Source organism: Fundulus heteroclitus, chromosome 2 (genome assembly GCF_011125445.2).
Source record: "Fundulus heteroclitus isolate FHET01 chromosome 2, MU-UCD_Fhet_4.1, whole genome shotgun sequence".
Lineage (NCBI taxonomy): Eukaryota > Metazoa > Chordata > Actinopteri > Cyprinodontiformes > Fundulidae > Fundulus > Fundulus heteroclitus.
Window position 1 is genome coordinate 3,776,539 of NC_046362.1, and position 26,082 is coordinate 3,802,620.

The following is a 26,082-nucleotide window of genomic DNA, read 5'->3' on the forward strand; positions in this document are numbered from 1 at the left end:
TCCTCTTTTCAAAATGTGCTATACAATGTGTTGAACTATAAGAATATAATATAGGCAAAGAGTGAAATCATGTTAGCTGCTGTGATATTTACGCAACACTCAATGATCTGTGTTCCTCTATTGCAGCTTAGCTACCAGGCTAAAGATTTCCTGTCACTAAACTGCTCTGTTGAGTGACACTTAATTCAGCTCTACACTTAATGTTCATCCATGTCCTAGGTGTCACATCCCATCAGATCAGATCGTGCTCCAAGAAAATAGAGTAAAAGACCTGAAAGAAAGGGTTTTATCGGAGTTCTTTCATGAACAGCGGGGTTTTTGGCTTACTTAACCTTCATCTCTACATGAGCTAAAAAGACAAATATAGCAGAAGTCAGCAGTTACCACAGAAACCTGATCGCTCTGGCGTTTTGCAGTTCTTATGGGGGTTACCAGAGCAACTGAGACAGCTGGTTGCCGTCGGAAAGCTTCTATCAGATGACCATCTTTAATAAGCATCTTAGCCCGCCTTTGAGCATCAGTAAAGGAGCAAACAAACGCAGGACTCACTCAGGAGTTCCCTCCATTCAAAGCCCATTAACAGCTTATCACTGGACTAGATAATGTGATTTTGACAGGAAAAGGAGCAAATCATAACCATGCTTTAAAAAAAGACCCTATAGAAACTGAGAATGGCCTTAGCTTCTGCTGTGCAAAAGAATACTCCATGTGCATTTAAGAACTGTGATCTTATTACAGTTCTCTACAGTGCTTAGCTCCTGTTTTAGTTTGAAACCTGACTGATATAATAACTTCCTGTTTTCTTGTTCCTGTTTCTGACTTTGTTTGTCACCTTTTGTTTGGTACGTTGGCTCATTCTTTTGTTGGGTTGTTTTATGCCTCTGGTTGGTACACCTTCCTGGTTTCTGTGTATCCCCCCCCCCCCCCAGTATTTATGGTGTTTATCCTTCCCTCAGCACTTTCATGCTTCTAACAGCTGCAGTACCTCAGTTTGTCGCCCGCCTCTCCCCTGTTATTTACTCCATTGTCGTTACAGCTCTTTGTCAGATCTTGCCGTCTAAGTCAGTCAACCTTTGGTTTTGCTCCTGAGGTTCTCATTGTTGTTTCCTCACAAAAATGTTTTGCCCTAGGCACTGCTTTCTGGATTTGTTCACTTTTTTTGTTTGTTTTTTTTCTTACTAAAAAGTTTATTTTCAACTGGCTGTCTCCTCTCTGGTTCTCTTGGTCCAAAAATATGAAAGATTCCAGGGTTAAATGTACCGAGCGTGGCATAAGAGGGCTTACATCTATTCAAAAATGAAACATCTGATCCAAATTTATAGTATAACTAGCATTCCCTGTGCCTCCGTTCGACATGAAATTAATTATTTCCTTATTGTGAATAATCAAAACCAAGGTCATTTCATTATATTAAATGATATTACAGATGTTTTAGTAAATGTCTCACGGTACTCTGCGTGACCACACAACCTGACTGCCATTCAGGTGGTGTAGTTTGTCTCCATCCAGCTGGTCAATGAGAGGCTTTAAGTCAGTATACATCACAATACTGTCAAAGCTGTTCAACAACAACAAAGTCATGTTCAACAGTTCTGGTAGATGAGACATTTTATCAACTATCTGCACTGCCATCAACTTCATTATGAGGTAAAAATATAGAATGTTAGAAAGATAAAAGGCATTTGGTCATATAGTGAAACCTTTGCTGTTAAAAAAACACAATATTTATGTATTACTGTATATTATCAGATCAGAAAAATATTTATGATGTTCAAATGTAAAAAGTTGCTATACCTTTATAAATATGTATATAGTAAGAACGTGACAGACCGTTCGAACATGAAAAGTACATTGTTAGAACAATGTTGATGTGGTAAAGTGATATAGCTCCTAAATGCCTCAGGGTTTAACAGTTATAAGTGGCTCCGTACATTACCACTTATGAACTGTTCCTGTTGCCATATCTTTTAAAATAAAACTGCAGAACCACAAATGGAATGCATTTCTTAAAGACTGGATTAAGAAAGAAAACAGTAGTGGGACAGGAGTGGGAATCATTGTGAACAGAAGCGGGATGAGAGTGGGAGTCATTTTACCAGCAGTGGGATGGGACCAAAAATATTCTGTGGGAATGGGACGGGAGTGGAAATCCATGCCTGTGTCACCCTCTAGTTCAAACGACTTCAACTTACATTGAAAGATAAAAAAAAAAAATCCTTTTATGAAACAGGCAAGATGATGTGGCAGTCATGTCAGAGATGGTGGTAATGAAACCGGGTAATTTTTGTCTCTCTTACACTCTAAACTAGCAATTTGAGATATATAAACCAAATGGAAAGTGGATCATAAAAACATTATAAATATTATTACTATTTTCCTCCTAAAACCCTAGCCCTCTCCAAATAAAATACAAAGGCTTACTTGATGTGATCAGCACAAATTAAGTATAATCCCATAACTGTCACCTTGTCTGGTGGAAGTCTACCTTGTGTCTGGAATGACTCCAGAGGGATTCCTGCCGACTTAAAGGCTCCCACATACTCGCTCATACTTCAGTCTGTGGAAGTCCGGGGGACACGTTTACACAAAGCCGTTTTCTCGGCACATCGAACGGTTTTATATGTGACAGTGAACCAATACGCCGATGTTGTTGTACTGTAGGTCACGGCGGTACTTCTGCCTCTCGGTACGCCTGCTTTGTGAACATTGTAAGTTGTGGTCTTGCTTTTGCGGTGTTTTTAGTGCAACATATTCTATACGGCGGGTATGTAGTGATTAAATGTAGGCTGGTCACGGTGCTTGGGTCAATGCGCCTTTGCTAGCTGGCTGCTAACTGGAAAACTGTGGAATGCAGAGACTCTGGAGACTTTCCAGAAGAAAACATCACAGCACAGATGCAGTTTACGGACCTGGAATTTTTCCATCTGTAAAGTACGCTGGTATTGGAACCCAATGCCGATTCTGAATCGGCCCCATCCCTGCCCTGTACATCAAAGGTTTAACAACAGGACATAAAAATGTCCCTACAGAGATTTAGAATTTGGTATTATCTTCATCAGATCAACAAAACCTCATAACACATCAAACTATGGCATCGAGGAACAGAAATCCTTCCTGTGTAGAAAAAAACAAATCAAATGCACTTGTTCATTGTTACCAGCAAATTTGACCCCATCTGTTTCAAGGGTTTATGTGCGTGTCTGTGTGTTACCACAATGCCAACAAGCAAATACACCAGCGATGATTTAAGAAAAAATATAAAAAAATCATCTTTTGCTTTGCATCAGTCTGAAAAGTGTAATATGCCTTTTGGCTGAAATTTGAGTCTATCGTTCTACAAGGAGAAAAAAAAAATGATCACACAAGAAACGTCTTAATGCTAAATAATGATTCCAATGATTCCTCAAGTTAACATCCAATCAAGTTGTTCCCAAAATCCTAAATGCTTGTAAGAAACTAATAAAAGAGCAACCAACACAGGCACTACACATAGACACCGCTTAATGTTACATCTGAGTATGAGAAAAGACTTGTGAAGATTGTTTCATCATTCTGCACAGCATTAATCACATTTGGAGAAATCCAAAGACCTTACAGAGATTATCAAGCATGTTGACGGAGAGTTGAAGATTTGGGCTTATTTTCTACCTGCATGACCAGCGGCTTCATGTAACAGGCAGCATAAGCACAAAAATCTCAAACCTTAAGCTATAGATCTATTTCTAACTATTTGAATAAAAGTATGTCAGTGGAGGAGAGTAAGGAAAGATACTGGCAACCCCACATTACCGCGCAATTCCATTTACAAAGGAAATGTGACAACACACATCTGCTAGGAGGAATGGTTTCTTTGCAGACTTTATACAGCATCTCTGATTCGTTTTCTTTGATTTTACTCCTCGCTAATTTCAGCTACAGAGTACACCACTCTAGAACTGATCCAGAGTGAGCTTGACTGCCAGGCATCCATCAACCAAATCCAACAAAAACTAAGTCAAGCATGTTTGATAGCAGAGTCAAAGAAATATAGTATAGATATGTGCAACCACAACACCTTCGTACTCAAAAATAATGATAATACCCTGACAGCAGAGCAAAAAAATTAAAATAAAAGTTCACTGGTTCACAGGCCTGACCTGAGTAACATATTATGGTACACCGGCAGAACACACAGCCTGACTGCAGCTTAGGGCTGCAAATGTGAAGCTTCTCAGAGACACCTGGCATTAAAGCATCATCACAAATCAACAAGAGGCACAGGACGTTAAAGCCTAAAACTCATGTAACGTTAAAGATCTGAAGCAGCCACAGTCCCAACTTGAATATGATAGAGAATCTGTGGAGGAAGCGGAATATTAGGGGAATGGCTTGGAGCTCATCACCTAAGAGAAAAAAATCAAAATACCTATGAAAATAATAAAAATGGTCAGCCATTTGATTTGATTGTTACAATGCCAATAATGATTGGCTGTTGAGAAAGGTATAGGGAAAATAAATTATTACCTTTACAGGAGCTGTCCAATCTGATTTTTTTTTTCTATGAAAAGGATTTTGAATCTAAATATACCAGAGGTAAGAATTATTTTGGACTGAACTTGATTTTTTTGGGCAAATTCTGACATCTTTGCATCAAAACGTCTTCAAGAATTAATTATGAAAGGTTTATTTCTCATAAACTTGAATACACCCTTAGAAAACAAGTCAAATGTTGCAACACACTAAAGCGTTGGAAGCTCTTTCATTATTATATTATTATTATCAGAGCGTTAGCTAGCCTGACAGGCAGTCCTTATTGGTCGACTGTCTTCAGAACAATGTACTACTTCTTTTTTTCAAAATAAGAGCATCAACTTATTTTTAAGAAATACTTGGTTTTTGTTTGTTGATAAGAGGAACATTGCCATGAACTGAACTATGCCTGCCGATAGGTGTTGGTAAGGTGGAAATGTTTCCTAGCATACACATGGTGTTGCTGCCTGTGCTCGTATCGTTTTAAAAGCCACACAAAAAGCCTAAAAGCTGAAAACTAAGCAGCCTGTCTAAAGAAAACACGTACACAATCAGTGCATCAATTCGGTCTCTGAAATGTAAATTGTACCAAGAAGACACATTCCTAGAACAGAACGAAACTCCTTCATCTTTGAAATCTGCTCCTTGTGAATCCTGACAGTATCCTCCGATCAGCTAGATACATCATACCCTCTGGCGTTTGAGTGATTCACCCACAGGTTTTTTACTGGTCCGGGAGGCAGAACGCTGTTGCCGAGGTAGCTGCTGCCTTTGATGGGATGTCAACAGATAGAAGTTCCTTTTGGCCCCAACTGTGCATCCATGACACAGTCAGTTACATCAACCCTTCCCCTGCTTCCTCCAGACACTAAGCAGGTAGTAGGGTGAGCCGCTGCGGCATCGATCAAAATAAAAATATCTGACGCGATGCTGGAGCAGACAAAAGAGAGCGTTTCATCTGAAGGTGTCGGCTCAACACAAACTTAACCGACGGCGCTCAAAGGAAACCGGTTTGTATCCCCTCCCCAGATAAAAAAAGGGCATACATTCACAGCAGTAGGCTGCTACACAACATTAGGAGGCATCTGAGACTGGAATTGCGAGCATCACAGAGCTGTACACCCATCTGACTGACGCGGAAAATGACAGAGGGTACCGTTTCTGAGAACGATGCGATATTAACAAAAGCATCCATCTTCCGATGTGCTCACAGAAAAGTGAGCACGGACAAGGAGGCACTGGCGTTCATTCCAAACACCAACACTCGGGATTTCTAGACAGATATAACGAGAGAAGATGAGTCCGTACGCAGCCGCCGACAAATCTAAATAGTGTGAGTGAGAGACGACAGGAAAAGCATTAGGCTTTAAGATCTGCTAGCTTGTAGAGATGACCCTCCGTGCTAAAATGGTAGATCCCAGATTTCTCCTCATGCAATCTACCAGCAGCAACCATGAAGGCAAAACATCCAAAAGAGAAGCGAGGGGAGACGGAGGACCGGAGGAAAATCTAGCAATTTCCTTCTCCCCTTAAACTGCCTTGAAGAAAACATGCTCATGCTGTTGACTGCAAAAACACCGAGCGATGCGAGGAGGATGGTAATACTTACATGATGACTCTGTGCCGAACATGGCTGGGCCAGGAGCTGTGATGGAAAGATAGGAGGAGGAGGAGGAGGAGGAGGAGGAGAAAAGAGAGGAGAGAGAAGGGGTCCGGGTTGGGTGGGGGGTGAGAGGAGAAAGACAGAGAGAAAGAGAGAGATGGGGTTGATGAGCAGGCAGCTACACAGCGGGGGTCATCAAAGCAACACAATGCAGCCAGCCGGCCGTCGCTGCCTCCCAGACGGCCAGATGCCCCGGCACCGCTAGCCGTGGCCGTTAAAGCGCTCCTCTCCGCTCACGCACGTTCAGCAAGTCCAGCCGTCCACTGGGAGACCTTTTCAGGGCAACTGTTCCAGTAGCCACATCAAACATAAGAAATGACTAAAAAAAAAAAATTAACGGAAATCCTTTGCAGCGACAGCAAACTGTACCCATCCAGACTAGGAGTACGGGCTCGTGGCTAGCTACTGCATCTCTCTGCTTTCTGCAGTCTCCATCCTCCTTTTCATCCTATCCGCTCTGTCGCTCCCTCACTTCTCGTCCCACTGTAGAATTTACTAATGAAGATGGAGAGAGGGGAGGAAAAGGGGGGCTGCCAAAGTAAAAACCTGGAGAGGAGCTGCTGCTGCAGCTGCTTTAAGACAATAGCCATACACCGACTGAGTGACGTCAGGACAGGGAGGGGGGGGCAGAGAGAGCTGTTAAGAGACTGTCGACTGCTACTGGACACAGAGGGAGAAAATGAAAAGGCGAGAAATGAGGAAGGACCTCAGGTACAGAAAAGAATACGTTAATGTCACCAAAACCATGGAGGGGAAGGAAAAGAGGAAGATGAGGGAATTAGCATGTCCCTGGTCTATAGAAGCAGCTGCAACAACGGCGACGAGGGGAAGCAGTTTGTCAGTTGGCCATATCAGTCAGCCACTGGACATTTCTGGTCTGCGCAGGTCTGTCAGAAAACGTGCTGCTCTGACCCCAGTTTAAAAAAAAAGGTGAACAGCATGTATCTACTGCTCTGGGAGAAAAACACTGGCAATGCCGCTCAGCTATTTAGACCACACAACTGCACTTAGTTAAATGTTCGGTATCTAACCCGTTTAAATAAAGCAATAAGTTCAACCAAGATATTGCCGACTGACTGAATTCGGATGATTCTCTGCCTGCCTGACCGGACTCAACAAACCGGTCAGGTCAGACTGATAATGTGCTGCACATTCTCAGTTTAGGACTGCTCCCATCGAATCAGTTCGGGGAAAAGAGGAACACTCAGCAGAAATGTCCAAGCTGATTGGGCAAAGCAACAACTAGTGCCCACCTATCAAAGGTTGGTTTTAGCCAATCACGGTATCAAATGAAAATTTCATAAGCAAGCACAAACATCTTTGCCATCTAAAAATGCACAAAGAGCTTCTTGGTGTTCTTCTTTCAGAGAAATGGTAGAGTCTGACTAAACAGATTTGAAAGCAGCAGTTACGCGTGCGTTCTTCTATGCTGCCATGTTTATGTTGGTTCGGCTGGGGGTTCGGCAGCTCTTGCTTTCGTCATAGCTGTATGCCCCGCCTTAAACCATTATACTGCAACATGATTGGCCCGAACCGTTTTTGGTTCGGTCCTAAACGGTTGTAGTGGGTGCGGAACCAGATGGATTCTCGTGTGTTTGTGAACGCACAAATACTGCTCAGCTGGTGATCGCCCAATCAGTAACCAAAAATACAGGATTCAGAACCGGGCCATGCCTCAAAAGTCGTTGATGGAGATGCAAAAAGAAAACAGTGAGCAAGAGCTTCAGATAAAGAAAACTGGATGTTCACTAGGGCTTGGCAATATGGACCAGAAATAATATCTCAATACTTTTAAGCTGAATGCTGAAATATGATTTATTAAGATTTATCTCAATGTTTTTTTCTTTTCATAAAGTAATTATAAAAAGGCAGCTATGAATCAAAGCATTATCCCTAATGTCCCACAGCAGTGCAAATGTGCGCTCAATGTAATCATGATGTATTTTTGCATTGTTGAGTGGCAGAAATGTGTCGGGAAGCAAAACTGTCAGGGCTCCTGATACAACCTATCAGAAACATCAAAAGAGCTCAAAAATTATTATTTATTCAGAAACAATTTAACTGTAATTAGAAGCTGCTGCAAGTCCACCTGAGCCCTCGGAAGACAAACTCGTACAACACTGCTTTGTTTGCTATTTTTTGTTTTCACCAAAGGTGGAAGTTCGTCTTCTTCTTCTGTGTTTTTTTTAATGGAAATTTGATAACTGCGCATGTCAGAGTGGTTCTATTCAAAATGAATCCATTTTTTGTATTTTAATCCGAATACATTTCAATCTGATCGTGAAATATTGTGGATGTAAACATAGTGTTGCGCCGATGCCATTTTTTGGCCCCGATACCGATACCGATACCTGGCTGTGCAGTATTGGCCGATACCGATACCATACCGATACCATCTGTTTGAAATTGATGTGTGTGTTTATATATGAAGAACTGCATACTACTTAGGGTGGTAGAACTTTTTATTGCCTACCTGGAATGGGTGACAATAGTTGAATAAACTTTTGGCTCTCAAAGGCCAAAATAGTGCAACATTCGTAAAATTATAACATGTATAATAGTAGTGCAACAGTAAGACAGTAAAACTACATTAATAATTGAATAATTTCTTTTAAACCCTGAGTTTTGGCTCTCAAATGCCAAAATAGTGCAACATTCATGAACTTATATAACATGTATAATACTAGTCGGGAGAGAGAAGGCTGCGTTCAAGTGACATTAGGGCTGGGCAACGATTAAAATTTTTAATCGCGATTAATCGCATAATTTGCCCGATTAATCATGATTAATCACATTGTATGCGCAAACTCCAAGAATTAATTCAAAAGTAGTGTAAAGAGCACTTTTATTTTAATGTTCTGCTGCCATATGAACAAAAGTGTTGTAACATTTGTAGCACTTATCTTATTTTATACTGGATATTTTCAACCCATCTATTGAATTTAGTGCACTAGTTGATCTTTTCTTCATAAGAGAACAGCAAGCACTGCAGCCAAAATATGGCCATTTTTGACCTGCTGTATATTAGCCAGTCCCTAAGCTTGATGTATCATGAAACTGTTGACCTTTTGGGTTTAGTGGTTTTTATTTTATTATTACAATTAAATAATAATAATAATAACAATAATGTTATGTTCAGTGTTTTATTTCGCTAATCCACCTCTTATATATTTCAATCCTTATGTAATTTTGTCTGTGTTGTGTGCACCTGCGTGTTGCTTTAATCCTATAAATTTCCCCGTCGTGGGATAAAAAAAGGATTAGCTAATGTTATCTTATCTTAAATAACACTTTTTAATATATGTACTGGGTTCGTTCAAAGTCTTAATTACATGTTATGTGTGGGCTCCAGTAACATATGATAGATAATATCTACTTTGAAAGTTAACATGAACTGCTGCTGAAGATGAACACTGATCTACCTGGATGTTCCATGGAGGACTGAAACGCCTCAGTCAGAGACGTCTGTGGGTCTGTCGGGGCAATGACAGAAGTTTCGTCTCCTCTCTCCGTTTCTGTGGCTCGACGTTTTCATGTTTTTTCACGTGCTTAGATAAATTTGTTGTGTTTCCACTGAAATTAACCGGCTTTTTACAAAACATACAGTTTGATTTCATTTACGGTATTAAAATAAAGCCAAACAGTGCTACTTCCCCAGTTCATGTTTTTCCGCTGCTGCGGTCTCTCTCAGCTGTTTGTGTCTTGAGTTTGTGTGAGAGCTGAGTGGGCGGGCCAGGCTGAGCCTGCGTGCTGATTGGCTGGCGCAGCTGAGCCATGTACGAGAGGTGAGGGGGAGCACCAGAGTGCTGCCGCACGTGACACAGCGCGCTGCAGTCAGCGCGCGTGCTGACTGACACTGACTGAAAGCATGTGAGCAACATGCGTTAATGCGCGATAAAATAAATATCGCCGTTAATAGTCTAATGAATTAACGCGAAATTAACGCGTTAACTTGCCCAGCCCTAAGTGACATACAAACATCAAAATGGTATCGGTGACCTATTTGTTGGTACTCGCCGATACCGATACCACCATTTTAGTGCTGGATCGGGGCCTCGTCCGATACTGGTATCGGTATAACACTATGTAAACATTGATACTGATCTTTATAGTTAGTAGTGCCAACCAGATGGTAAAGACATTTCCATATCTCAACTCCAATTATTTTGCCTTTGTTTTGATATAACTCATATCCCGTTTAACTGCATAGCTGAGAAAAATGGACTAGTGTTGCTTGCACACAGCGTGACGAAACCTCTTAGAAAAATAAAGTTTCAATCACAACAGAAAGGCTCCTTGGGGTATGAATAAATGACTTAACTAACACATACCGGCTCTTTCCACTCATCTATTTAGCTCAACACATCAGTTAAACTGAAACAAACCTGCAGGGGGAAAAATGCAGTAGCTTGTGATGTGGTGAACCTTTGCTTTGTAAGGTGCACAAATAAGGAAACTGGTAATGAGTGAAATAAATAAACTGTGTGTGTGGGAGGGAGGGGTGGTCTATAAGTACGCCTGTAGCCTGGAACAATTTGTAGATTAGCAGTTATGCAGAAATGGTCAGCTCTACAATTTTAATTCTTTTTTGAAGAGTACATCTTCATTTTCATTTTACAATAAAAATGGTCTCTTTGATTTATGGTTTTGATAATCAGAACTGTAAAAGAAAGCAGTGATTGTCACAACTTTGTCTGATTAGTGAATCTCTACCAAGCACATCAATACTTTTCAGCTGACTCGGTTCACGTTTGTCCATTTCTTTAACTGAAGTCTAATCGCACGTGCTGAAAACCACTGGGAACAAAACTGCTAAGCCTTTTTATTGATGGATGCATAAAAACTGTATTTGCCTTTGCTCTTGCATAATGATGCACCTGTGCAGCAGTGGGCCGAGCTGATCTGGGCTCAATGGTGACGCTGTACACCAGCTTGTTAAATAAATACAGAGGCGTTGTTTTCCTGGCCCCAACTGTGAATGGGGCGAAGCATGTAGATTAGCTCAGCTGCCGAAAACAGAGGCATGTGTGGATGGAGGCTTCAGTGTCTTTGTCACTTACACCCTCCTCCTCTTTCTTGTCTTTGTCCTTCAGGCACAAACCGGAGACCCCTCACATCTTCCTGCTACACTGGAAAAACATTTCTGCCTTCAGCATTGATTTGATTATTTAGTATAGGATGTATTTTTTATTTTTTGTTCCAACATCTTACGCCGAATGTGTGTCAAACCGCCCGCAGTAACATTTAGAGATAGATTGGAAAGCAGTGATTATCGTATCCGAATAATACCTAGCTGTGGGTGGGCTTTATGGTTGCTAGAGAACAATTTGTTCCTGAGGAAGAAAGACTAAGTAAATCAGCTAAGTTATATATATATATATATATATATATATATATATATATATATATATATATATATATATATATATATATATATATATATATATATATAGAAAGAGAGAAATTATCTCAGCTAAATTTAATGAAAGTACCAAAGTAAAAGGAAAAATTGCATACTGTTCAGCTCTGAGAATGTTCCAGCTTAAGAAAGTCACAACTATAAGGGGTAAGGAAAAAAACTGCTTATTTAAAAAATGCCGTGGCTCATTGGTGAAAGGTTTTATGTATCATGGTACCGTCCATGCATTAGCTTGGAGACCGCTCAAGTGTCTCTACTACATTCCTAGGCTGTAAATTCTTTGCAATGGGGTGCTTAAAAATTGTTGGATGTACAAGAGTCTTCTCTGACTTTTGGTGGAGAGCGGTGAATCCCCTCCCCTACCGGTTTCTGAAGCCAAATTTTAATTTTAGCAAGAAATACAAAGCCAGCTGTTTGGAAATACTTGCCGTCATCAGACTGTTTGGGTTTTAAAACCGAAGGAGGGTCATGCTGCTCTCGCTTTAAAGTATTGCTTAAAAAAAGAATACTTTAAAAAAAGAGAGTTGTATCTGGTGACTCCCAGTAGGCAGATATGACGGACACATAACTTCACTAATTTTAACAGAGATGTCAAGTAAATAAGTACAAATATTTCGTTACCTTACTTAAGTAGAAAATTTGGTTATACTTTAGGGGAGTAATTATTTTTAGCCTTCTTTTTACTTCTACTCCTTACATTTTCATGGAAGTATCTATACTTTCTACTCCTTACATTGTGAAAATATTCTCATTACTTCTATTTTATTTCGGCTTGTTTTTGTTCTGGCTTGTCAATAAAAAACTAAAAAATAGATGAATTGCACTACCTGAACAGAGGGATTTTGAGTGTTGTTGGAGGCAGTACTGCACCAAGGTGTTTGCCAAACGCCCCAACAAAAACTTAACAAAACGTAGAAGAACTTTGCATTTTTAGGATTATTTGTTATTTTCCTTTTTTTCAATTTTTTTTTACCAACTGCTAGGATTAAGCAATCATTTTCAAAACGTGTCTACTGTACACAGACAACCATACAAGGTTAATTGTTATACGAGGGTAATTCACTCATTTTCAAGTCCTGTTTAATCATCTTACATCTGTTGCCCTCATCAATTCATGTAGCTATGCTTGGAAGTTCATTTACATTCCAATAATAACAACAAGTAAAAGCTTCTTGATAAGGTCTCTGAAGTTTGACTTTTTGCACCAATACCTATAGGCAACCAGACATTAGATTTTCTGCTCTATGAAACCCATGTTGATGCTCAGTATTGCACCTATATGGACATTTAATACACTCAACAAAAATATAAAAACAACACTTATGGTTTTGCTCCCATTTCTTATGAGATGAACTCAAAGTTCTAAAACTTTTTCCACATACACAGTATCACTATTTCCCTCAAATATTGTTCACAAACCAGTCTAAATCTGTGATAGTGAGCACTTCTCATATCAAGATGGTGATTAGACACTGTGATTAGTGCACAGGTGTGCCTTAGACTGTTCATTTGTAGATTGAAACAGGTTTATATCCTGAGAAAAAATATTTAAATATGTTAAATTGAATAATTTAACATTATTACTACATAAACACACTAAAGTACCAAAAATAGGTACTGTTGAGTACCGGTACCGTGTCCCAGGCGTCTCATTATGTCCTGAAGCGCCTCTGCGTCGCTGCCATATTGGATGGGTCTCTCCTACTCAAGGCTGGCATTAGGAGCCAACGGGAGTAAATGGGAGCAACTTTGCCCGTATTTTCTGCAGCTGATGGTTGCAATAACTGGTGATAACTGCTGAAAGTAGATCAAGCAGTGCAGATCATTATTTTGGGCTGAGTTTTTACTTGGTGAGAACAATGCAGAAACCCAACCAATGGACCGTCATTTTATGCTTATCCGCTGTCTGTATTTCACAAACTAAGGCTGAATCACATTGCAAAATAAAGAACCCTGGAGTTACAGAGTGCCAGCCTATGCACAAAGCTGTGCAAAACAGTTGTTTTTCAAGGGTTGGAAGCTCCAGCCCATATATAGTAGCAAGCAGGGTGGTGTAAGACACTGGAATGACCTGGAAATTTTAAAGAACGCCTTGAAGAAAAACTGTGTGCATGCACAGCTTGCTAAAATAAGAAGAAATGGTTGTTGATGTGTCGAGAAGGCTCAAGACTGTACAATACCACATCTTTGTTAAATAGCATAAAACAAAGTATTTCAGTATGAAATCACATATTTATACATTAATATGCCATATGACTGCCTATTAAAGAACATATATGTGTGAAATACGTTGTTTAAACAAAAAAAAAACCCAAATTAAAACGTGTTTTTTCAGGTGTAACAGCGCCCTGGATCATAACCACATATCCGCCATTTGTAACAAACTAAAACGTGTGAAATGTGGGTAAAAATTCAGGGAGTTATGATTGATTTTATTTGGGCAATCACCTTCCTTGGTACAAATAAATGCACTGGTGGCATGTGAGAGACCAATCCACTGTGTAAACATGTTTTTCATGTGTCAGCTCCAATACTCCATGGGGTGTCCACCTATATGATGTCTATGGTCGGTACTGTTTCAGTTCACATGTTAACATTCACCATGTTAAACCATTGATAAGAGATAACAAATTTAGTAGTTTGGCCAAACATCAATAAAGCAACATACCTTGTTGGTCCACATAAACCCATTGTTCATTATTGACAAGCTACTCAGGTTTGTTTGCTCTACTGTCTAGGGCAACGCAACACATACGGGGCTACGTTAAGGCGGTTGACTTAAGCTTACAGCATCCACCCGATGGTTTTGTAGGATCATGGTCGATTTATGCTCGTACCATAAACTATCAGTTCAAGGGTTTGTTTGGCTATATTCAGCAACAACAAAACGGTGACCTTGAATTATCGTATCACATCAGATGATCTGCCATTACCATATGACATAGAAAGGATTCCTAGATAAATGTGTGCTTCTGTGCTCTTTTGTCTCTCTGCTCTGTCTTCTCTAACCCCAGTTGGTCGAGGCAAATGACCGTTCACACGGAGCCTGGTTGTGCTGGAGGTTTTTCCTTCCCGTTAAAGGGGAGTTTTCCTCTCCACTGTCGCTTCATGCTTGCTCAGTATGAGGGATTGCTGCAAAGCCATGGATAATGCAGACGACTGTCCACTGTGGCTCTATGCTCTTTCTGGAGGAGTGAATGCTGCTTGTCAAGACTCGATGCAATCTACTAGGTTTCCTTAGATATGGATCTTTTTGACCAATCTGTATGATTTGATTGAATTTGACTTAGTAAAGTGCCTTAGTAAATGATGTGTTGTAAATTGACGCTTTATGAATAAAATTTTATTTAATTCTTCCGTAGGACAGCACAAAAGGATTTTATCCCTGAACAATGTACACCTCACCCCGCCCCCACTTTCATCATACAGTACCACCTCAAAAAAGCATCCTTCACTGGTTGCTAGGCAACTAAAAATAAGCGGGAGAGGAGCATGGCCAACCTTCTGTGAGAGGAAATATGAGAAGGTGACGGACAGTCTTATTATGGAAGGCCTAACTGAGAACCAGCAGGACAGAGTATAATGTTGCCACAAGAGTATCAATCAAGAAGCAGGGGATTCAGAAGGTACACTACACACAAACAAATATTTTAAATGGCTAAATACTACAAAGATAGCTACATTCCCTGAGTCTTATTTTAGACATTCTGGTTCCATTTTAAGCATCATTGAAATGCCCAAACAGCTGAGAACCAGGAAATGAATAGTTCTCCCTCCCTTATTCCAGGTATGTAGTGAGCTGTATTTTAGAAATAACTGGGTTGCACTTAAGCTAAAAAAAAATAATGATCTTACAACAATCACACACCCATGGACATGTCCTTTCTCCTACTACCTGGCTGCTTGTTTTGCGCTGTTTACAGCTGCACCTTTAATTAGTTTGCAGTGAAAACAAACATGGACTCAAAGGGAACCGCGATTATTTTCTGAGATCAGGCGTTATTTCCCATCCACAGATGAGGAATCAAGGTAAATGTGGCAGGAGAACATAAATTGAAATATACTATTGAAAGCCCATGAGGTGTGTGTATTTGTAAACCAAAGCCCAAATGAGGAAGAGAATCCTTACCTGAACGTTTCTTGGGCAATGATCGACCAAAGGTGGAGCCAGACTAGAGCTGACAATTAGAGCAGAAAAAAAAGTAGGAACCCCAGTGCTGCTGTTGATTAATAAAGAAAATATTATGATAAATTACCAGAAAAGCAGAAATTGTCCAGGGAAGCCTGCTGAATATATCTGCAGGGACCAGATCTTTGTTTATACTGTAAAAATATATTTTGTATATGTGCCAGACCCATGTTTGTTTTGGAACTTTTTATTTTAGTAAACAATGATCCTTTATTTGTCCCTCAGTAGTAACATGTATTTGTATTAACAGCAACTTGAAGCACAAGCACATTTCAGTGCAGTGAAAGGACTATAACTTTACTGAACGTTATTATACAAGGCCAAACCTAGGAGAGACTAATACTAAACCAAAACATTTTCTATTAGGAGAAAAATGTTTGCTGACGAGATGTCCCAATCCAAACCCCAGGACAAGTTGGATTATGGCGTCTAGGGCTGGGCCTTTATGTTCTTATAAGAATTTGGGTTTATATTGACAACCACAAATTCCAATTAGTAATTATGAAAACGCTAAAAACTGCAGGTATTGTCAGGATTGTTATTTGACCTATTTTTTCCTCAGTTTGTTTCTTCAGAGCCTCAATAAATGTAAACAAATTCAAAAATATAATCAAATATTGGAACTGTTGTTACTATGTGTAGTTTAGTGATAAAAATCACATTTCTTTATGTTATTTGTGTCCCGATGAACCATAATTCAAATTTTGTTTTTAAAGCCCCAGTGTGTAAGATTTTTTTCTACTGGTGCTCCATCTAGTGGTGCGCTAAATAAATCACAGACGACCTCACCATTAAGCACGCAACAACCACTATGGTAGCTGCGGTGTGTCATAAATGGGACTGTGTAAACATGTTCTCCATGTGTTAGCTACTGCTAATAGCTAATACCTACAGACATCGTGGGAAATGTTTTTTGGCATGGTTACCAAGTCCGCTATTTTTTTTATTTTATTTTTTTTACAAAGTTGTTGTAAATATCGTGAGTCACGTTTTTTTTTTGGGCTCGTTTCTGAACACGCAGTCGCTTACTTGACGTCTCTGCCGTGAGAACAGGTTACACTGCCCTGTTTCTAACGTGGCAGCAAAAATAAACTTAATTGTAATATTGAATTAACTTACTTGTCCATCAGAAAGACTACAACCTCCGCATCCGTTTTAAATCCCCCCTACCCCATGAATTGTCTCCACCTGGTAATAATAGCTGTGCCGATACAGACTCTCTTTTTCTCCTGGTTATTACTTATTTTTCCTTTCTATTTTACTTTGTCTTCCTTCTCGCCAAGTATCAATGATCCTCCATTTCAACAGAAAACAGCAAATAGAATGATCTGCGGTTGTCTTTGCTTGTTTTCTACTCCTCTTCCACCGACAGAACGAATTTATAAAGACCAATGTTTTTCGATAGAAAAAAAAGGGTTAATAACAAATTCAACAGAAGAATAGAACAGTTTGTGTTCCTTTTGCATTCTAGCCTATTATGTAGGTTTATACTACAGTCATTACATCCTCCTTACCAATCACAAACACAGGCCCAGGAAAGCTCTATCACCAAGCTTCAAAGAGTTCAGAGACAGAGAGCACATGTTCTTTTTTTTTTCCAACACCTACAGTTTTGGTAAAAAACGTGGCTGAATTGTGTTTGACGTCAGTGTTTTTTATTTAAAAATAGGTCATTAAGTAACAGTACAAAATGGCCAAGGCTGGGCGTGCTCTGGTGGCGCAGTGGTTAGCTCGACCCATGTATGGAGGCCTTAGACCTCTACATGGTCGACCTGGGTTCGATGGCCAAGGCTGCACTTAAAATAAAAGATTGGATTTTGTTGATAATTGACGATATTGATCAATCTGATTTCTATTTTATCAATATGGATTTTTCCCTATATTGTCCAACCCTACTTATGAGAATGCTTTAATTTTTGTTGTGTTATTAGACTTTGCCAGAATGTGCATTTATAAAAGCAATTCTTGATGTTTGCTAATTAAAAGCCAAATTTTGGGCTGCTCTTGACTTCCCATTTGGATTTGTCCAACTGTCTACCCACTGTCCCTCTAATAAATGCTACATTATTAAACCTGTTTTTTGATGGCAGTATTTGCATTTATGGGACAATAACTGATAACCTGACTCTCGCCAGCTGTATGTCGCTCCGCCTAGCTTCACTCACATACATCTAGGACCTCTCCCATAGAGAGTGATTTCTCCAACCAATTTTATTGTCTAGCCAATCAGGACGCAGGGCTGGAGTTTTATAGATGTGACGTAGTGGAGAAGCGACCGTGACGTGAGACTGTTTTGATAGCAATGGCGGCTCGCATCGAGGAAGCGAGCGTTAACATTGATGCTGCTATTTCTTCCGTGTTGTCCAATCTACCTTATATTATTTCATTAAAAGAACATCAGAGAACGGCTCTGAAGGCTTTTGTTGGTGGAAACAATGTTTTCGCCCTTCTCCCGACCGGATTTGGCCAGTTTTGTTTTCCGGGGCGCGTCCGCTGCGGTTAGCGCGAACCATATTAGGATGCCTTTAGTCCTTTTTTTTTTCCTGCGTCGCTCTCACAGCGTCACGGGTTAGCTTTGGTGTGAGTGGTTGAAATAGCACATCGATAAAGATGACAGACAAGTGGCTTATCCAATCATATGCAAGGATTTTTGATAAGGCCCAGCCTTCAATAAAGGCAATTCCTATAGAGAGGTCCCAGATGTATGTGAGTAGAGCTAGGCGGAACGACATACATGTGGCGGAGTCAGGTTAAATAACTGAAGCTTGAACATGAAGTCACAGCCACAAAGTTACCTAAAAAGACTATAAGCTTGTAGTAGTCTTTTATCATCACTTTTATTAGCTTGACAAACAACAGGGTTCTGTCGGTCTATGCTACCTCTTCCACGTTGAGAGGAGCCAGTTGAGGTGACTCGAACATCTAGTTAGGATGCCTCCTGGACGCCTCCCTGGTGAGGTGTTCCGGGCATGTCCCACTGGGAGGAGGCCCAGGAGGAGGCCCAGGATACGCTGGAGGGACTATGGTTCTTGGCTGGCCTGGGAACGCCTTGGGATTCCCCTGAGGGATGGATAGCCTGAGATGAATTCATTAGGCTGCTAGCACAAGCAGCGGTCAGTAACATTGAAGTTGAGTGTCAGGTGTTCGACTTCTTGTCCACTGATAAAGTACCAAATGCTAACATTATTGATGGTTTGGTGCTTTTGTCTGTGGTTGTTTTTGTGTTTTGGTCTGCTGTCATCAATCGGTATCTGAGTTTAATGGTGTGATTAGTGGTCAAAAGAGATAGGAGATTTCTAGGACATTTGAACATTTGTTTTCGTTGTTTTTTTTTAATGGCAAGAACAAAACTGCACTGACTATAAAACTTGTAATGTAACGACCGGCGTAAAACAATCCGACAGTGTTGCAGGAGTATGGAAAAATTGTGGTGCTATAAATTAAAGCCTTGAGATAAATGGAAGAAACCTATTAAAGACATTAATCCTTTTTGTAAGAATAAATAAAGGAACACCTCTGAAGCACTGAAGCACACTGTGTCTGTTATCAGACACATTCTTGTTAATTTCATTACAGAGTTTGAATTTATTCAAATATGTGCAGCCAGTCAAATACTAACTGCATTTAAATGTAGGCCACTGGAAATACCATTCATTAAAGTGTGTATGTAAAGCAGGGAGAAAGGATAGGGACGAGAGGGAGTTGTAATAACCACCTGCCTCTTACCACAGGTGTCAATGTTGTAAGATAAACTCAGCTCTACGATTCCTACAAAGTTTAGCTCATGTGTTCAAACGTGTATGGCACAAAACACTTTGGTTTCATTCAATGACCAAGATGGCCACAAGACTATCCCTGCACTATGTTCTACGGTGCTTTACAGACAGGCTAGAGAATAACTGTTCCCCAGTTTTAGGATTCTCCAACATGGTTTAAATAATTTTGAAGGCAAACTGTCTTGTTTAACAACTGGGCATTGCATCATCCGATACTTAGGACCTCAACTACATCTTTTAATAATCGGTATAGGTGTCCATGCCTAACCCCTTGACACCCGTTGCTGGTTTTCTGTCTGCCCACAGTCTGCCCGTCACCTCCCTGTGAACTACAGACCACCAGCCACAGCATGGCCTGAGCCACCGCAGAAAGACCACCACACAAGCAGGGTGCGCAATTCAGAAAAGCTTAAATCATAACTGCTAAGTGAACGATTACTTTACTGAGTAAAGTTATTATGTGTTCGAAACCTTGAATGTCATAACAGCGCCAAAAAAGGAGTCAGGTTTTATCTACCAGACAGGTGGTACATTAATAGCTCCCAGTAACTTATTAATGCTACATTACTATTTCTATGTAAAAGCTAACAGCTAATCTATTTTGAGCTAGCTAGCTAAAAACTACCACGTAAAAACACGTCTTTCTTGTGCTCAGGTGTTCCTCCTGTTGAGCGGTCCAACACTGATGTGGTTGAAAACAAAAAGGCCCATACGTTTCTCCTCATTTGCCTGAAATGAGCACAAACTGTTCAGATTTTGTGGGATGAGTTTTAAATCCTGATTGCAGCTAAACCTTCAGAGGGCATTTTGTGCACCCGACCACAAACCTTTGCTCGCGTTACAAGCTTTAACAAACTCTATTGGTTACACAATACAAAACTAGGGCTTAAATGAGGGCTTAAGAGTGTTTGCTTTGAATAATCTTTGTGGGTACTTCAATATGCAAAACAAAAATGGAACAAATGATCAGGGCTTAGGTATGGGTGTTGACCCAGTGACTGGAGCGAGAGAAAAGGCAGAGAAAACAAAGTGGCCATGGACTTCTCTCTGGGCCAGGCGAGGCAGGTAGACCAAGCATTTCTCACTCAGCTCATATTACCAGCACACTGCTGCACAGCTTCTAAATAAAGACTTCTGACCAGTCTGCTCCGGATCTGTGGTGAACGAGGGCTGTGGCTGGCTGGGTTGCGTCACCAAGCTAACTCAGAAAGCCCTCCACGGTTGTTGAGAAAGAAGATGCCCGAAAAAAATGTTGCCTCACTTAAAGCAGGACATTTAGTAAACAAAAATTAATATTTTTTTTCAGATTAGAAAAATCTTTATTACTTATCACCTAAACATTCTGGCTCTGCCATTTTTAAAAAGCTAGTTCAAAAAAAAAAAAAAAATACAATTAACCTGCAACTTTAAGTTTTAAACAGAAGTAATTTCCCTCATAAATGAATATTGCCATTTATATCGACTTTAAATACATTTGAACTAAAAACCTAAACCTTCAGCCTAAATGGAAATGACCAGGAAACAGAACTCCAGGGGTCTTCAGTCCTGATCCTCAGGACCACCTCAGCAGCCACCAAGGCCTGCAGAGGCCTGTTGTTTAGGATCTACAATGATTTAGTTCTCTTGTCTTAAGAAAGACTGCTCTTTTTGTTTGATTAAAGTTTACATTTATTTTTGCAATATTAAAAAAAAAAATATTTTTTTTTTTTTCTTTCTGTGAATCTCACTCTCCCATCAGGAACTCAGAAGAAACCAAAAGTGTTACAGAGTGAAGTGAGAGTTTGCCATCGGTACGGTCGTTTTGATTGGCTCGTCTCACGGTGCCCAGCAGTCTGTAGGTCACATACCGTGGTTCTAACAGGGAAGTAATAAACCCACTTTTCAGCAGAAGTGTAAATTAAACCCGTCACTATTAAACTGATAAAGTGTAAATCTCTGCTACTGATTAGACAGGAAAATGTCACTTCTTATGTGAAACTTATGTCAGTCAGGACATAAAGCTGCTCTGGGTACTCCAACGATCCAAAACAGAACTAAATAAAATAAAATCAGCAGCAGAAGTGGACTGCCTGCCTACAATTAGTCTAATCTGATCAGGTGAGGCCATGATGAAAGCACACAAAACCAAATTCAAAACTCTGTTTTACGGCTTTACACAAATAACTTCCACAGATTGATTTCTTTACCTTCCTAGAAATTATACAATTATGATCTGAAAACCCTAAATCTCAAAATCAGTCCACACATGTTTTGAAACACCCCAAAGTCCTAGTTTTATTTGATCTGTCTGTCATTTCAAGTTCATCCGTCACTAACCATACGGTTCTGGTTCTGGCTCATATTGTAGACCGTTTTATTTTACTAGGCATTATCTACGGCTCAGAACAATTAAAGGAACTCTATGGAAACTTGCAGATCTCAGTTGGAAAAAAAGAATAACGCTGGACATCCCTACAGATATAGAAAGGGTAATGTGTTAGGGACCAAAGGATGCCACATCACTTGATGAAAATGATCAACCCACAGAGAGCTTGATCCAAAGCTACTGAGGTTCTGAGGACCAGTGTTTAAAAGCCCAGCTCTATCCACCTTATATTCAACGGAAATACGGAGACAGCGAGTTAACGTTTTTTTGTGCGAGACTTCCGGTCGGTCACTTCCTGTCACTGTTTAGCTTTTTAAAAAGCGATTCATGCAGCCACTTCGTACCAAATTACTCGTCAGTATGATTTCGATGAAGACCGGGATCGTTTGTAGTTAGACGCCGTCATAATAACGGGTGTAAAAGAGACGTTAAGCAGGAGTGTTTTAATCATCGACCCTGAACAAGAGCTGTGGATACGAGGCGTCCTACTTCCTTTAACACCAATACTCTAAAAAATACACCAGAAATAAAGTTACAGCTTCATCCTAAAGCTAACTTACATTTTAACGTGACAAGCTTGCATCAAGAGTTCTGAGACCACACATCAGATTGGTACAATTTCAAACTTCAAGCCTAAACATAAAGTAGGCAGAACGTTTTGTAAGGATGTCCAGCGTTATTCTTTTTTTCCAACTGAGATCTGCAAGTTTCCAAAGAGTTCCTTTAATTGTTCTGAGCCGTAGACGTTCAATCTCAAACATTTAGCACTATCTTTGTAAAATTAACTGACCAACAACCTAATCACAACGAGGCGTCAGTCAGTGTGTGTAAGTGACGAAATGGGTAAACGTGTCGTCATTCATTATATGAGGCCACTTCTTCACGTCATCCTCTCAGTCATGAATAGTTTGAGGCTCTGGCACTGACCTGCCACTTTGATCGCTCTGCAATTTTTGCAAATGTTGCCACGGCAGTTTATTATTTCAGTCAAGCTAATGTTGGCCGAGGGAAGCGCTGAAACGGAAGTGCCGCACAAAAAAAAACGGAAGTTGGACCCATAGTTAGGTGGATAGGGTCCAGGTATGGCCTCATGCCACCAGTAGTGACAAAGAACCTGGTCAAATGTAATGCACTGAAAACGTCCTCCTGGCTAAATATTACACCATTATGCAAAATGCAAGGTCAGAACACTTGGAATATTATTAGGCTACAATTATTGCCTTCCAAGCAGTCCTTTGCAACATGATTACTGCACACCTTGATGTTGCAATCATGATCTATTTGTGATATGTTGTGCAGCTTTAATTAATATAAATTTTTAGAACCTTTCAGCACAATGTGATTACAAAAAAAAATAGGTAAATTCATACCTATTTCTGACTGCGATGCATGTAAAATATTGATCCTGAGCACATGATGTTTAAGACAATACTTTTATTTATGTTGCATCTTCATTTCAAACTGGAAAGTTAATTTCTCCATTAAATCATTAAAAGGCAAACATCATTATTACATGGAGGACCATGAAACCTCTGTCTGCAGGCCAAGGGGACCAAAGGTACAGGGCATGCCACATCATCAGGCCTTGAAATTAGAATTTCACCAGCTTCAGTATATCTAATCCCCAACTTATTTTGAAACTGAGAGCTACTTCACTGGCTCTCTGTCATATGAAGAGCAACCAGTGCTGACCTTTGAACCATAAGAGTTAAATCTTACCTTCACTTTAAGTACAATAAACATAACTTGAATGATTTTTTTTCTAATCTGTATAAATACAAGTGTGATTAAAAAGAAAAAGCAACAGAATAAAATAAAATGTTAGATGCAGCTCATTGGTGGGTTGCTCTAATTTTAGAACAGGCAGGAGGGCCCCAAATGGGCTCCTTGGGGGCTACCCCTGTTGGAGGGGCCCCTGATCTAATATCTAGAAATCCTCTAAACTGGTCCGCATGGCCTTTTGTTGGACTTGATCTGGAGCTTGGAGCTTTTTCAGGGAACGGCTTCAGAGCACGCCACATTTCACCTGTCACAGCCAACAACCCGTTCTCTCTCACCCACCCGTGGACTCATGAAGCCAAGTCTGTGCTCCCAGGCTTTCTAAAAGGAGCGCAGTATCCCCATCTGGGGAGGGGGAGGGGGAGGGGGAGCCCCCCCCCCCATCCCCGGCTGCTGGGACATCAAGCCGACCAGCATCTCCACTGGACTCCGACGGCAACACGAGACGTGGCACGGCTCCTGTTTTTAGTTCCTACTGACCGACGCCGCCAAGAAGCGAGTCCTTTCCTTTAGAACAGAGGAAGCAGACAGGTGGGCAGGACAACAAGTGGACGTCCAGGCGGCGGACGACAGGCTGCTGCCCTGATGGGGACCGGTTGGAAGCGGGTTGGAAGCGGGCACAGCTCTGCCGAACGGAGCCTGGCTCGTCCTGGACTACTCCCCCCACGCGCCTCCCGCGTAGAGCGAGCGCGTGAGAGGAAAATAAAAAAGCCCGACCCTGCACCTGGCCGAGAGGAAGCCCCTTACCTTGCCCCGGCTAGCTAATAGCTAACCAGCCCCCGGGTTGGAAAGCGTGAAAACTTCCAACAAAGCGAGGCACAGAGAATGACTCCGACAGGACAGGCGGAACAGTGACGTGTGAGGGCTGACCTTGATTATTGCGAGTGGGGGGAACCGGTGAAGTCCTCGTCCGGAGCTAGCATTTCTCCCAGCGTAACTTCCACATGTGTCTAAACTGTGTGTGTATACGTGTCTGCAGGGAGCTGCCCTGCTAACGTCAGCTAACAGTTCCCAGCCCGCCGCGGGGCTCAGGCTCACAGCAGCAGCAGCAGCCGCCTCAAGGGGGCGCCATTTCCCCCGTTATTCTCATGAAACAAAGACAAGAACAGGGTTACCTGCGATCCTCACCACGACCAGAAATATCGGTTCAACTTGAAAGTGCACAGGATGACGCTGTGAAAACGGACTCGTCCGGCTCAGCGCTCACTACACCGCGTCTCTGCTGAATAACGTGGGTTTAGGACTGGCTTCTGTCACAAAACGAGTTATTCTTGCGTCATGGTTTCCATTAAAGATCAGTTTTTCCTTTCAAAACTTCAGGTCTAAATATAAAAACGATCAAACATTGCAGGGGAATGCTTCAAAAGGCTGACATAGTGTAGGATTACTTCATACATTTCAGAATTGTCAGTGTAGATTTTTGGGTTTTCATATTCTTTAAAAAAAAAAAAAAACATGCCCAGTGTTACATGGCACGGCAAAAATGATCTCTGGTCTTTACCGGATGTCAGTTTTACGAAAACATACAACATATTCCAAATGTGTTCAGCAAAGATGAAACCAAAATGGAAAAAAAGCAGTGTGGAAAAACTAAGTACTTGTTTCTGCGTCCACCGGCCAAAGTAGCTGCACAAGCTTTGGCAGTTTGCTAAAACATGTGTATGAACACAATGACAAGATGAAAATACCTCAGAGACACATTGCTGCCCCTCAATCTAGAAGGGATTATATTATTTCAAAGCAATTTGAAGTCAACCCATTGAAAAGATTATCCCAAAAGACACAAAATATCCATTGCAGACCATACAGGTAAAGCTTGTTTGGAATGGTGGCCAGGAGAAAGCCTCTTCCCTCTAAAGAATATGGCAACCTGACATTTGTGACTAATGTACATCGGAGAGATGAGACCAAAGTAGAGACGTTTGGCCGTACTGCAAAGTGGAATGTGAAAAAACAAAACAAAAAATAACCAGCAAAAATCCACTGCCAGTCATAATGGAGGAGGGCTGGTGGTTTGGGTTAGCACCCACAGGACAGGCATTCAGGTGAAATATACCAGTCCTATCAGGCAGTTGGCCTTACATGAAATTGGTTCAGTAGGGCAGTGATCCCAAACACGGCAGTAAATCTACAACAGAATGACTGAGACAGTGGAACTATTGTTCACACTGTTGCCTTAGCAAAGGGTCCCAGGTTTGAATCCTGGCAGTCTGGCGTCTTTCTGCATGGATTTCTTTGAGTTCCTACCATGCATGTGTGGGTGCTCTCCAGGTACTCTGGCTTCCCCCCACAGTCCCAAAGCCTGAATGTTAAGTAGATCGGTCTCTCTAGTCTTTCATTCTGTGCATGGTTGTTTTTACACTGCCCTGTGACAGACCGGCC

The 26,082-nt window shown here is 40.9% G+C and overlaps 1 protein-coding gene across 6 annotated transcripts in view; it reads right to left on the bottom strand.

Annotated features, from left to right (window-relative positions):
- The window catches only part of LOC105927073 (suppressor of tumorigenicity 7 protein homolog), a 55,314-nt gene extending 30,568 nt beyond the window's left edge, over positions 1-24,746 (bottom strand). For 2 of the 6 annotated variants that reach the window (XM_036145946.1, XM_036145954.1), the window contains exons 1-2: positions 24,571-24,746; positions 6,119-6,154 (exon numbers count right to left, since the gene is read on the bottom strand). In XM_036145946.1, coding sequence (XP_036001839.1) covers positions 6,119-6,140 — 22 coding nt within the window. In that variant the 5' untranslated portion in view covers positions 6,141-6,154; positions 24,571-24,746. The remainder of the gene's footprint in view (positions 1-6,118; positions 6,155-24,570) is intronic. The other 4 variants (XM_036145948.1, XM_036145952.1, XM_036145955.1 and 1 more) reach the window with 4 other exon arrangements.
- Positions 24,747-26,082: the final 1,336 nt, after the last annotated feature.